This window comes from Seriola aureovittata, chromosome 7 (genome assembly GCF_021018895.1).
Source record: "Seriola aureovittata isolate HTS-2021-v1 ecotype China chromosome 7, ASM2101889v1, whole genome shotgun sequence".
NCBI lineage: Eukaryota > Metazoa > Chordata > Actinopteri > Carangiformes > Carangidae > Seriola > Seriola aureovittata.
The window spans coordinates 28,193,690-28,207,700 of record NC_079370.1 but is presented as its reverse complement, the minus strand read 5'-3'; the positions used below and the strand labels follow the sequence as shown (position 1 = coordinate 28,207,700).

The following is a 14,011-nucleotide window of genomic DNA, read 5'->3' as shown; positions in this document are numbered from 1 at the left end:
ATTCCAGCAGCTTGTTTGGTCCAAAAACTGAAGATATCAACTTAACTTTCTCATTTTAGAGGCTGTAACCAGAACATTTTTATTTTATCTTTTTAATAGAGCTTTGTCCAATCCTACTGCAGCATGTACTCCTCCTCCTCTTGCCACATTTGTTACTTAGTGTTTTCTTTTGTGTGGATTCAATTCTGCTTTTAAATACAACAATAAGACTGATTCAAATCGAATGCTTCTCCCTGCTGTGCTCATCTCCATTTGTTCTATATTTCCATCTGATACTGACTCCATGTGGCTAAATGCTGGAATAAGAGGACGAATAGGACTCATTTCAGATGTGTCTGCTGGACAGTCTGTTATGGAAACTTAAGTGGAGGAATGAAGGTTTAAAGTCACTGTTACAACCACAAAGTGACAAACACTCTCACAGACTAATGGCTTTAGCAGTTGTTTAACAGTAAACTGTTGTACAGCTTCTGCTGCTTGAGCACAGAACAGTAAAAACAAAGAGGTACGGCAGAAGCACCTGGGGTGAAGTTTAATACCCCCGAACAAGAAACTGGACCTGAACATCAGCACACGGTGAAACCTGAGATCATTTCATTTGTCAGAAGAGTCGTAACAGCTGACACAACCTCTCCATGTCCACATTCAAAACACTATGTATAAAGCAGTTGAAGAAAAGTTGGATCTGGTGTCCTGAGCTGAAGTTCTCAGAGAAACAAGCTGAGGAAATGTTAGACAGCTCAGCTCCCAGCTGCTGGAGACGTCCTGTCCTGTGTCACTGAAGAGTGTCGGTGAATCTCCGATTGTTAAAGTCAAGCTGCTTTCTGGGTGTTTCTACTGGTTTGAATCCCCTGGTGTGTTTGTTGTGGAGGGGAGGATAATTCAGCTGCTGGTAAAAGCCAGCCCTTCCCTGACGTCTCGTGTCAGGGTTAGCGTTGGTCAAACACTGACTTTTAATGTGAAATGGACATTCAGGTTTATAGGAATGGCCCCGTTGTTGCAGTCAAAAATAGTTATGTTGTTGTTACTCTAGGTGTTACTGTGGTGAGAGACTTTTAGGAGCTTATACACTGGATATAAAGGAAGTGCTGCTGTGAAGTGCTGATAGTGATATTAAGAGTCTGGCTGTGGAAATCAGAGTGGTAGTGCTGAAGCAGCTGGAGCTCTGTCGAAGTGTTTCTTGTTAATGCAGTTGTAGTAGTTCCTGCAGTAACTGCACTTACTGCAGTGCAGACGTCACCAGATAGTCAGGTCACATTAACACCTGACCAAATGAATCACAGTCTGGCCACCTGACCTCTCCCCCATGACAGGAGTAATCCATCAGTGCACAGTTGTGGCCAGACATGGACGCCTGAACCCAGCCAGACATTCATGATCACATAATTAATCAACGGAATACAGATGTTGTACCATCCAGCTGCTGCAAGTCACTTCAACAACTTAAAACTATTGCTGTCTTGGGAAAGTGGAAGTAATCCGTCTAAAAGTGCAGCGGTAATTTGTGCTGTTCTGGGGCTGATGCTGATTTGGTTTTTTTCTTCTTCTCTTGCTTGTCACAGAACGCTGCTCGGATCATCAGGGCTTTATTTGAGATCGCTCTGAGGAAGCGGTGGCCAGCCATGACCTACCGCCTTCTCACCCTCTGTAAGGTGATTGACAAGCGGCTGTGGGGCTTTGCCCACCCTCTTCGCCAGTTCCCCAACCTGAGTCATGTCGTGCTGAACCGCCTGGAGGAGAAGAAGCTCAGTGTGGACAAACTGAAGGAAATGAGGAAAGATGAGATTGGTGCGTACATGTGTTCAGACTTTACTCTAAACCACATTCAAATCCAGGTATAAACACCCAAATGACAAAGTTTAAATATGTTATAAATTCTCAACATTGACTGTTGTACCTCAATTGCAGCAAGAAACCAGTTCCTTTATTTGGAAATGGCTCATATTGTTGTTTTTTTTAAATATATTTTTCATGTTTTTGTATGAATTTTCCCTGTTTTCTTGTTCGCTCCCTTTTTTGCCATTAATGCTGTTGATGCAAAATCAACACTACCTCCATGTTTACCTTGATACATTAAGGATAATGTACATTTCCACAGCATTATTACACTGTGACAGTCACGTCTTACCACACTGATTTCCTTGTGCAACTGCAGGGAGTGTCTGTCTTCATTGACAGTAGCTTAACAGCAACTGAAAGAACAGCAATGTCAAAGCAATTAGAATTTTTTTAACGTATGAAAACAGTGTTCTTATTAAAAATAGAAACTCAGAGCAGTAGAGTGGCAGAATAAGTATGTGAGGCCTTTGGAATGACCTGGTTTTCTTCATTAAATGATCATGAGAAGTGATCTGATCTCCGTCTAAATGTAGACGGGTACGGTGTCCCTAAGCTGATATCACACAAACAGTTATAATGTTTTGTGTCTTTATTGAACCATTGAAGTGCAACGTATGTAAATGGAAAAACCTGCAGGAGGTGCTGTCAGTGCTTTTTATTTTTTGTTAAAAAGAAGAAGAAGAAGAAACAACAGCTTCACAAGTGTCCTGTGCACCGGTCCACACACATGCTCATGCCAGGTGTATTGTTCACAGGTCACATGCTGCACCATGTCAACATCGGCTTAACAGTCAAACAGTGTGTCCATCAGATCCCCGCCATAACAATGGAGGCCAGCATCCAGCCAATCACACGCACCGTCCTACGCGTCCGTCTCCTTGTCACACCTGACTTTCGCTGGAATGACCAGGTAAATATGTATGCTATAAAGTTACTGCCTCTGTCTGCTTCTCTTCATATTGGAAATAGCTTGAAACTCACAGCTCACAGTTTAAACCAAAGCTGTTTGGAAAAGTCAAGATTTCAGACCTTTTTTTTGGCACGACATCAAAAATCATGTATTAGGCAGGTCATGTTTATTTCTGCAGCACCAGTCAGACACAAGGCAGTTCAAAGTGCTAGACAGAGCCATGGACAGACATACATTAGAAATAGAACATTAAGATAGCATTTAAATACAAACTGAATAAATAAAAATAAAAACATTTAAATACATCAGGTAGGAAACTCAGGACACCACTGTGGCATGCAGCAGGATGCTGCTTTTGTAAGCAGGCCCGCGTTGAGCTGACCCAGCGGTCCACAATTTAAATCTGAACAAGTCAGCTTCCACAGTTGAGCAGTGGACGTGTCACTGGTGTCGGTCTGAATGTTCTGTCACATACAAAAGGAGCAAAACTCAGGGAGCTGTGTATAACATCACCACTGCTCTTTCAAACACTGATCAGTGCTTCCAATATAAGATGTGTCAGAATGTATAGGTCCCAACCTGACTTGATAACAAATACTGGGTTATTATAAAGTTAGTTTAAATGACCACTCTGAGGCACAGAAAAACATGTCAAGCATGTCAAACAATCCATGGAAAACCTGCACTGAAAGCCACCACATCATATCAACTGTATGTAATTTCACTAAGGTGCTGTTGCCTCCTCATTGCTCCAAACCTTGACCAGTGGCAGCGTGTTTAGAGATTTACGGGCGAGGCAATGATTGTTAGGAACGAGCATAACACGCAGAGCAGCAGTGGAAAGGTGGATTAAGCTGAATGACTACAGCTGCTGCCCTCCGTGAAGGAAGAAGCTACACACTTTTCAGAGCCACATATGAAGACACGGTGATCGAGGGTGTGGGAAATGTTTACCACTTCATTTTATTTTCAAGTGATCATAAATTTGACCTTTGGGACAAAGCACCATCAACCCTCCTGGAGAGTTAGCATTTCTCTCCTCCTCCTGTCTGTCGAGCAGCACCCCACACACACACACACACACACACACACACACACACACACACACACACACACACACACACACACACACACCAAGACTCCTGAATGACACAACAGTGCAGCTATGGTCACGTTCTCACAATGAGGAAAAGAGCTGCTCCTCCTACCTTGTTACTCTTAAAGCCATGGAATCTCCATCTGTCCCTGAGAGCCAGGATGCCTCCAGACCTCACCAGAATGTTCCACCTCAGTGGGCAGGCAGACCAGAGGGGATCATGGGAAGCTTAGTCCGGTGTTTGTCATGGAATCTGAGCAGAACAGGAAGCTCATTGTAGCGGAGCTGCATATGAAGATGAATGTTTATGTCCGATTAGCGATGCATGCTCCAATCATGGGAGAGTGGTAATGGAACACTGGCTGGCTTAGCTGTGATCTGGCTGCAGAGCCAGGACACATGTACTGACACATGAGTCGCCTCTCTGATGGCACCCAGGAAACAGACCACACTCACACTGTGATTCAAAGTGCCACAACTCTTCTTTATTCCAACATGAACCTGGCAGTGGATTCTGAAGGCTGGTATTTTGAGTATTCTATGGAAAATGCTAAATGCTTGAGATTAAAATGTGGTCTAACTCATGAGTTACTGAGTACTCATAATAATGGAGTCATGACTACTGGGTCAGAATGTCAGCATGATGATGGGTGTCACACCAGAATGATCTCTCCCAGTTTGTTTACTAGTTGTTAGTTGTACTTTAATACTTTGAAATGAAAATCAGATGCAATTGAAAAATCACCACCATCTACAATCATCACTAAGTTTATGAAAACTAGTAAAACATTTTTAAAAAATGAATAAATAAGAATATACAGTATTATGTATATAAACATACACTGTATTCTTATTTATTCATTTTCAAAATATAGACCACTTATGTGTGTACATGCACATATACACACATAAATGTTCTATATTTTGTGTCTGAAGTGCCTGTTGAATGTGATGTGAAGAACTAATTGAAGTGAATTAAAATGTCCGTTCTCTCTGCTTCAGGTCCATGGGTCAGTGGGTGAGCCCTGGTGGTTGTGGGTGGAGGATCCCATCAATGATCACATCTATCACTCTGAGTACTTCCTCCTGCAGAAGAAACAGGTCAGTCATCATTTCTCCAGGACATAATGCTCCCAGGTTGTCCATCTGTCCAGTTCTGGTTAATTTGGTACAAGCGTTCACTTGGACTCAAAGATATACTGATTAGATTTTGGTGGCTGAAGGCCAAAGGTCAAGGTCACTGTGATGACCTCACAAAACATGTTTTTGGCCATAACTCAAGAATTCACATGCTAATTATGAGACAATTTAACTCAAATGTCTATAAGCTTAAAAAGATGAAGACATTTTATATCCAAAAGGTCAAAGGTCAACTTCACTGTGACATCATAATGTTCTGCAAAACACTTCTGACCATTATTCAACACTGCAACTCAGGAAGGAGAGACTGTGACCATGTTTCCTGTAACTTCACCGTGTGTGTGTGTGTGTGTGTGTGTGTGTGTGTGTGTGTGTGTGTGTGTGTGTGTGTGTGTGTGTGTGTGTGTCCCTCCTTCCAGGTGGTGACAGTAGAGCCTCAGCACGTAGTGTTCACCATCCCGATCTTTGAGCCGTTGCCCTCTCAGTACTACATCAAGGCAGTGTCAGACCGCTGGCTCGGGGCCGAGTCTGTCTGCATCATCAACTTCCAGAACCTCATCTTACCTGAGAGACACCCCCCACACACCGGTACACACACACTCCACACTCAAACACACAGATTGTGATAGTAAGTCTGTTTGTCAGGTACAGTACCACCAACAATCAGTGAACTTAATCTAATATATCCAGCTGCTAGATGCAGCCAGACTGACCACTGCCTGCTCCAAGTAAAACTACCAATAGTACAATCATTTTATAACAATATTATAAGTACAGAAGTAATATTAACAAAATGTTATACCAAAAGTAAAAATATCATTACTGCAGTTAATAATGTTTCCGCACCATTTCACTGTTGTAGCTGGTCGAGGTGGAGCTGCTTTTAACTACTTCATATACAGTTAAGGACTAGTACTAGTTTAGTCCAGTGGTTCCTCAGCTCGGCGCCGGGTCCATTCAAGGGTCACAAGATAAATCTGAGGGGAGAGAGACATTTTATTTCAGTGTCTCTCTCCTCTTTGCTAATTTGTGAAACTTTTTTCTACCTGCATTGGTGGAACTGCAGGCAGCTCAACATGTCAAGGGTTTAATGCAAAACCTTCATATGAAAAGGAACTCGTTTGAATGAGAGTTTTGCTCCTGTGGTCCCGTCCACACGCTCAGACAACATCCTTCATTTTACTGTTTACTGATCACTTTTATCAATGTCCAAGAATTACTGCTGCTGCTTCACATTGAAAGCTTTCTGCTGGCGGACAATGTAAGGCTTTTATTGTGAAGCAATGTTAGTGGGGCTGTTCATTAAACAAAACACATCTACAAAAAGCTACAAACAGTTATTAACACAATTTCAACATTCAGTAGTTTCCCTGACTGAAAGAGGAGGGATGTAGCTGTTGTTGTCAATGTGCTTTAGTGTCGCTCTCACATGTAAATCACATTCTCCAGTTAAGCAAAGTTTCATTTGTACACTAATGTATTGTCAGTACAAACCGCTTCTTTGTCACAGTGACAAACTAGCACAAACATCAAGTAGGCTTCACATAGACCGATGGATGCAACATCTTATATAGTGAAAGAAACTGAAGCATTCCCTGGAGATGATGTTGGCATCAGCCAAACAATACTTTGCCTAAAAATACCAACTGTAACTCACAGTCAGCTTTAAACCGTGGCTCACCACAACAAAATGACTTAGCTGATTGGAGACATCAAAACCCTGTGTAGACTGGAGAACAAAAGCATCTAATCCCCTCATACTCCGCTCTCTCTCTCTCTCCCAGACTATAAGACAGGAACAGGGATATTATTTCTAACCGCATTTCCTCTTAGTAAGAAGAGACACAATCACAGCAGCTATCAGGGAAAACCCCACATCTCACTGATCATATTACAGGCATCTCCAGCCTGTCATTAATGCAACACTTTCCTGTATCACACTGCTCCGTTATACACATGTAACAAAAATAAATCTGACGTTTGATCTTAAATAGAGACACATGAAGATCATGTGATGACATCAGAGGATATAACGCCTCGGCACGTCCATCAGAATACCGTCGTAAAACATCAGAGACCGTTTTGTGGAAGTCTGGAATCCAAATATAGAATATACACTGAACAATAATCCAAAAATGGTCAAAGAGGTGGAGCTGAGACTCACTCAAAGAGGCCACGCCCTCAATTCTCCATAACTTTAGTCCTTAATAAAAACAAGACATTTTCATCATGGAAAGTATTAGATACAACACAGACTAAATGAATACCTAATAGTAATAGTTGTATGAATATTGATATATGTCCAGACAACTCCAATGTTATTTTATTTTGTATTTTGTTGTTTATATGTGTTGTTTTGTTTCTTTTTTGATGGGCTGTTCTGTCTATATTCAATTTAAATGAAAATAAAAAAGTAATGCATCTGTGAGATCCAGTGATGGGAGCTGCTCTTTACATTAACAATGGTGATTTAAAGGAAACATTGTTCCTCTGACATACACACAGCACAGAGTGATCCGAGAGTAGCACATCGGATGCCCCTTGTTTTCTTGCACACTGTAGCAACATGTGCACTCCGACATTTTTACATGATCATTTCTAAATATAATAAAGTCTCACATGTTATAACTCAGCCATCAGAAATAGATCTTGGTAAATGTATTTACCAGGGAGATTTGATTCACCTCAGACTTGATCTTTCTTCAGCTTCTTTCTTCAGAATAATCCTACAGGATGCAAGAGTCACTAATGTCTTTGATCTCAGCAACATGGCTGTCAGTGAGTTCCCTATAGATGGTGTACAACAGTATCTGTTACTGAAACACTTGGCTTTGTATAAAATGATAGTTTGTGGTTGTTTGCGCTGAAGTTACAGTGGATCAGTAGGTGGCTCATGTATCCGACTTTCGTACTGATTGAATGGAAAGAAATTGTGTGACTGAAGTTTCAACCCCAGCTACACATTGCATGAGCTCAGGCTTTAAGTTTTAATCCTCTACATTTTCATGTGAACAAATGTCAGTTTTTTCTGCTGCTTTAACTCTTTACATCCAGGTTACAGGAGATTTCACCTTCAGTTAATGTTGTTGACATACTCCTGTGCTGTATTTATTCTTGTTGGATGTAGCGTACATGTTTGCTGCCGCGTGAAGCGAATCCAGTTTCATCTTCTCCCCTTCTCTTTTGTTGTCAGAGCTGCTGGACCTGCAGCCGTTGCCGGTGACAGCTCTGGGTAACCGGCAGTACGAGAGCCTGTATAAGTTCACCCACTTCAACCCCATCCAGACCCAGATCTTCCACACACTGTACCACACTGACACTAATGTCCTTCTGGGGGCGCCAACGGGCTCCGGAAAAACCATCGCAGCTGAGATGGCCATGTTCCGGGTCTTCAACGAGTATCCGACCTCTAAGGTTAGACATGCCGGCTCCATCTGTGTTACTACTGAATATGTAGACTTTCTTTTCTATTGTCTGTTCTATTGGCATTCAGTGCTGTTGACAGAAGAAACTGAGAACCACCAGAAACAAAACTGGAATCTGTTCAACCCTTTAAAAAAAACAATGATAATAAAGTTTAACTGTACAGAGAATTTTCCATTTTAGTCAAATGTTTCCCAGCAACTATAAACCACACTGTTGTGAAGGGACCTATGGGAGCACTGTTGAAGATCATAGTCTGTAGTGTACTATAAGAAATAATGTTGGTGACACTGTTACCTCAGCTGCCTTATCAAAGAAATGAAAATAGATCAGGAAAACAATCACATGGAGTCAATTATGAGCTGAACAGACTTTATTTAGAAAACCTTAAATAAAGCACAGCGTACATGTTAAGGCATATATATGTTTTCATACACAAATAATTATTTAATTGACTGTTGCACGGGAGCTGATGACTCTCAGTACAACAGCCAACAGCCTGAGAGCTAAGGTCATAGAGCTGTGTAGTACAGTTAGAGCTTAGCTGGCAATGTGTCTTTTTGTTGTCATCTGTTCAGGTGGTGTACATTGCCCCTCTGAAAGCCCTGGTCAGAGAGAGGATCGAAGACTGGAAGATCAGAATTGAGGAAAAACTTGGAAAGAAGTAAGTGAAACCAAGTGGGGTGATAAGCTGCTGGGTGACATGAACTGCTGCCACTGGGTTTACCAAGTCATGACACGAGCTGTGTGTATGTCTTAATTTATGCTACTTGTGAAGGTACTATTGAAATCATTAAACCGGGTTTTGGTCCGACCTGGTCAATGATAATAATAATGAAAGAAATGAACTGAAAGTGTTCCTTGTCTCAATCTGTGCAGAGTGGTGGAGCTGACAGGTGACGTGACTCCAGACATGAGAGCGATAGCGCAGGCCGACCTCATCGTCACCACACCGGAGAAGTGGGACGGAGTGAGCAGAAGCTGGCAGAACCGAAGCTACGTTCAGAAAGTGGCCATCCTCATCATCGACGAGATCCACCTGCTGGGTGAGAGTCCACAACAAACCTGCATCAGTCTGTGTGAATGGGATAAAGTCTTTAAGGTCAAACAAACTAAGCCTCATCTAAGTACATTTTAAAGGACATGATGCATCTGTTTTGTTTGAAGCTCATGGCCAATGAATCTGTGTCAGTATTCTTCAAGTTCATCTCTGAAAAGTTTGGTTTGGACCATTTTGTTTCCAGAAACAGCTTCTCAATCTAAGATAGCAGCTGTTAAGCTCTTCAGTTTGAGCATTTTTATAACATTTATTTCCTTCACAGTGCACAGTGAAACTTATGAGTGTATATTTCCATAACCAAATTTTTCAGAAAACCTATACCAGTGTGAAGCCATTAAAACTGTTTGCTACATTAACATTGTGATCGGACTGTTTCCAGGTGAAGACAGAGGTCCGGTGTTGGAGGTGATTGTGTCCAGGACCAACTTCATCTCCTCTCACACCTCTAAAAGTGTCCGAGTGGTCGGTCTGTCCACGGCTCTGGCCAACGCTCGAGACCTGGCCGACTGGCTGGGGATCGTACAGGTCAGAATCCATCCTGGCACCAACACACAACGCGGCTCCAGGCTTTTCCCATAAATATCAGAACATTAGTAAAAACGTTTCAGTGTATTCTTGTTATTTTCTAACCCCATGTTGTTTGGCCAGATGGCGGATCATCATCATAAGCCCCCTTGTTTCAGGAACAGTAAGATTGGCTTTGTGTACCAAGAAGACTGCTGCAGTGAAGCCAGCCAGAAACCACAGTCTTTGTCTAGCTGCATTTCTTTGTGGTTCATTTTCTGCCTGCCTCTTCATATCTGATTGATTGTATATAATAATAGCTATTAAGGTAAACGGATACTTTTGGCCTGGAGATAATGTTGTAGTTTTTCTCTGTAATGGTCTACGGTCTGTCTGGATGTCATGCTGAAGTTCTGATGGTCAGGAATGACTGCAGTGGTCTGAATGGATGAGCTGGACTGTCAGTTTGAGGAGCATCAGAATGATAGAGAGAAGAATCACTCAGATGATTACACCAATATGTTTTTGAAGTACAAGACCATGGAAGCCCTGAGGGCAAGTGAGGAGAAAAAATCTCCTGTTTTTCTAACTGAAGAACAGATAATAATTGTTCATTTCTTTTTTTTAATCTGAAATCAGGTTAGATTTTGGCAGTTAAATGTTCATATCCTTCCTACAATTATACAGTCAGATCAGACTGAGAAAATGTTTTTTTCCTCATGTTCCCCTTGGGTTTCCTTACGATAACGCCAGTTTCCTCACCTCAATGACATCTCATGTGTGTCAGTATGAGTTCTGAGGATCATTCTTTATATCATATGATAATAACTGCTTCCTGGTTGCAGCACCTCTCTTTCTCTCTGCCTCAGACAGTGTGTTAGGATTGACCGACTCAAACACGTTAACAGTGCGTTAAAGATTTGTTTGTTCTCTGACGAAGTATTTGCTTCTCGAACATCAAAGGTCTCATTGAACTGTAGATCATTTTCTGTCTGTTCATCCATCTGGACTTTACATATCAGCCCTATACATCTGCTCACAGTAAGATATCGTGACAGCTGATGGTCAAACTGCCATGACGTTCTGAATTTGTATTGACATTCCCCTTACTCCTGACCTTTGGCGAGAAAGTTTATTGCACATGCATGTGCATCCTCAGGCACAAACAAACACAACATACATTTTCTCCATAGCACAGCTAGTGGTATAACACTACACTGGGTACAAGAACAACAATATGAATCCACTGAGCACAATCATCAACTGCAGAGGATAAACCTTCTTTATTTTGGACACTCCATGATCCAAAATGTACTTATTTCAATTTACACATTTAAATGAGTCTGTGGCCTGTCCTCTAGTGCCCCCCTCAGGACAAACTCAACAGTATGTTGTTCAGTCTTGCCTCTCAGGGCTAAATTTAGTTAAGGAAGACTTAAAGTCTCCTCCTCAAAAGAATGCTAGGAAAATAGTGATACTTTTGTGTTTCTGCATCATCACATCATATTGTAACATGACTTGTGCTCTGCTGCAGACAGCAGAGAAGCAGTGCTGGTAAACCATCCTCCATAAGTCTGAGTGGTGGGCTGCTGTAGCTCCACAAGCCATTATCCAGGCTTTTAAGATGTCTGTGGACAAGCAGCAGCAGCACGCGCCAAACAACGCAGCACGCCCTTTACAACATCCTGTAACACAGTTCACTTCTGTTCATGCACTGCACCATGACACCTTTTCACACAGTAAACGCAGCAGACACATGAAAGGTTAAAGACAATACAGCAGAGTCCAGCAGTGACCCGCTGCTCTGAGCCTCAGTGACAGACAGTTCACATTACAGCCAGATGGGGCTTCATGTTGCCAGCTGCTCACATTAAATCTCCTTTCTTTTTTTTTCTTTCTCTCCCCTCCCCCCCCTTCTCCTGTGTGTAACAGGTGGGTTTGTTTAACTTCCGTCCGTCTGTTCGCCCCGTACCGCTAGAAGTTCACATCCATGGTTTCCCGGGACAACACTACTGCCCCCGCATGGCCAGCATGAACAAGCCCACCTTCCAAGGTATAGCTCCACGTTCCCGTGCGCATGATCTTCACATGCTTTTTGCACATTTATGCATACATGTGCTGTGCAGATGTTTGTTAGGCTACAAAATGAACTCAACGTAAAATGACTTGAGCTTTTTGATTTAATGTTTTTTTTTGTTTTTTTTTACGTGATAATTATATTATATATTGATAAATTAAGGGGAGACCAGGAATCCTCACACACCACACTGTGATCAGATTTACTGACTATGAAACCAGACTACATCATGGTCCATTTTCAGCTGTTGTGTATTTCTGTGGCTTCAAATATCAAATCTTAGCCACATAAGATACTTCCTTCCAGCAGGGTTAAGTCCCAGTGACATGAGGTGTATATGTTTCTATATGTCCTGTTTTAGTTTAGTTTAGTTTTAGTTATTTTCACAGAAGAAGATAAGGTTTTAAAATTGTCTTACTTCAGTACAGATCCTTCAGTAAATGTCAGACAAAAGCTTCTGAAACATTTTCATTTGAAATATTTTCCCACCACAGCACATTGTGAAAAAACTCGACAGGTGAACAAACCAACACAAGTTAACTATATAACATATGTAGTGCATCAAGTTAATGGACAGTTTGACCCAAACCATGTGAGTGTGATCAGTGCAAGTTTCAGTATTGTCCTAGTGTGTTGCTAATCTTAATAATTATAATAATAATAATGATTATATATATATTTATATATCATTTTATTTATAGATCACTTTTCAAGCAAAAGCATAAAGTGCTTTCCAAAGTTGAAAAAAATTCAAAAACACAATCAACATTAAAAACTATTTCTAAAGATAAATAATGAAAAACAGGTCCTTATGCATACAAACATACATACACGTACATACGGTGTCCGACAAGGGCAAATGCGCTGCAATGGCCCCAAAACAACTACAAAAGGAGAAACAAGCTGCAAATTCATAAGCGATGCAGATTCAAAAACACACAGGAAAATACAAAACAAATACAACAACAGGAACGTGCTGCAAATGAAAAAACTACAGGAAACCAAAACAAAGACATGAACAGCAATCACGCTGTGAATACAGAAACGCTGCAACAACAAAAACACACAAACCTACAAAACAATAAAAGCACTGCATATTCAGACAACACAAGAGAAGTGCTGCAGGCCTCTAGGGGGAGCTCTAAGTGGAACATCTTGACCATATGGTCATTTGTAGTTCAGCGTGTTTGCTGTTCATGTCTTTGTTTTGTCTTCCTGCAGCATATTTTTTCATTTGCCATGGTCGTATTTGTTTTGTATTTTCCTATGTGTTTTTGAATCAGCATCGTTTATGAATTTGCAGCTTGTTTCTCCTGTTGGAAGTGTTGTGGGCCATTGCAGTGTGTTTGCCCTTGTCAGCCACCGTACATACATTTACTCTAACGTTCACTCGCAATGAAAGAAATGAAAGGATAAAAACTCTCAAAGAAAGAAAATGAACAGAAGCGAAATGTATCAGTTGTTTGTAAAAGCCATTCTATACAAATAAGTTTTAAGACGGGATTTAAAGGCAGCAACAGAGTCAGCTGACATGATGCTCAGCGGTTAGCTGTTCCAGAGCCGAGGAGCCAGGACTGCAAAGGCGCTTTGTTTTTTACCTGGAGTAGTGAGGAGGCCCAGACTAGCAGACCCAGCAGAACAGGGCCTGTTCAGACAGTAGGGTGTAAGGACCCCAGTTAAGCACTCTGGTGCCAGATAATTCAGAGCCTTGTATGTAATTAAAAACACTTTTAAATTTGATTCTAAAGGAGAAGGGAAAGCCAATGCAGTGAAGCCGAGACTGGTGTGATGTGTGAGGATCACTTAGTTTTGGTTACTACTCCAGCTGCCGGGAACTGTCCAGTAGCTCCATTGTTCAGGCAGCTAGACAAAGCATTACAGTAACAGGAGGCAGGAGGATATGAGAGGGCATCACTTTTTTCAGAACTGCTGTAATTTTGGAAATAGTTGATAAAAACATGA

General features: G+C 41.5%; 1 protein-coding gene across 1 annotated transcript in view; it reads left to right on the top strand.

Moving 5' to 3' along the window:
• ascc3 (activating signal cointegrator 1 complex subunit 3) overlaps positions 1–14,011 on the top strand; it is a 162,495-nt gene that overhangs the window by 119,464 nt on the left and 29,020 nt on the right. The window contains exons 21-29 of the mRNA XM_056380794.1: positions 1,563–1,788; positions 2,595–2,749; positions 4,848–4,946; positions 5,405–5,573; positions 8,179–8,399; positions 8,987–9,072; positions 9,288–9,454; positions 9,848–9,993; positions 11,905–12,025. Coding sequence (XP_056236769.1) covers positions 1,563–1,788; positions 2,595–2,749; positions 4,848–4,946; positions 5,405–5,573; positions 8,179–8,399; positions 8,987–9,072; positions 9,288–9,454; positions 9,848–9,993; positions 11,905–12,025 — 1,390 coding nt within the window. The remainder of the gene's footprint in view (positions 1–1,562; positions 1,789–2,594; positions 2,750–4,847; positions 4,947–5,404; positions 5,574–8,178; positions 8,400–8,986; positions 9,073–9,287; positions 9,455–9,847; positions 9,994–11,904; positions 12,026–14,011) is intronic.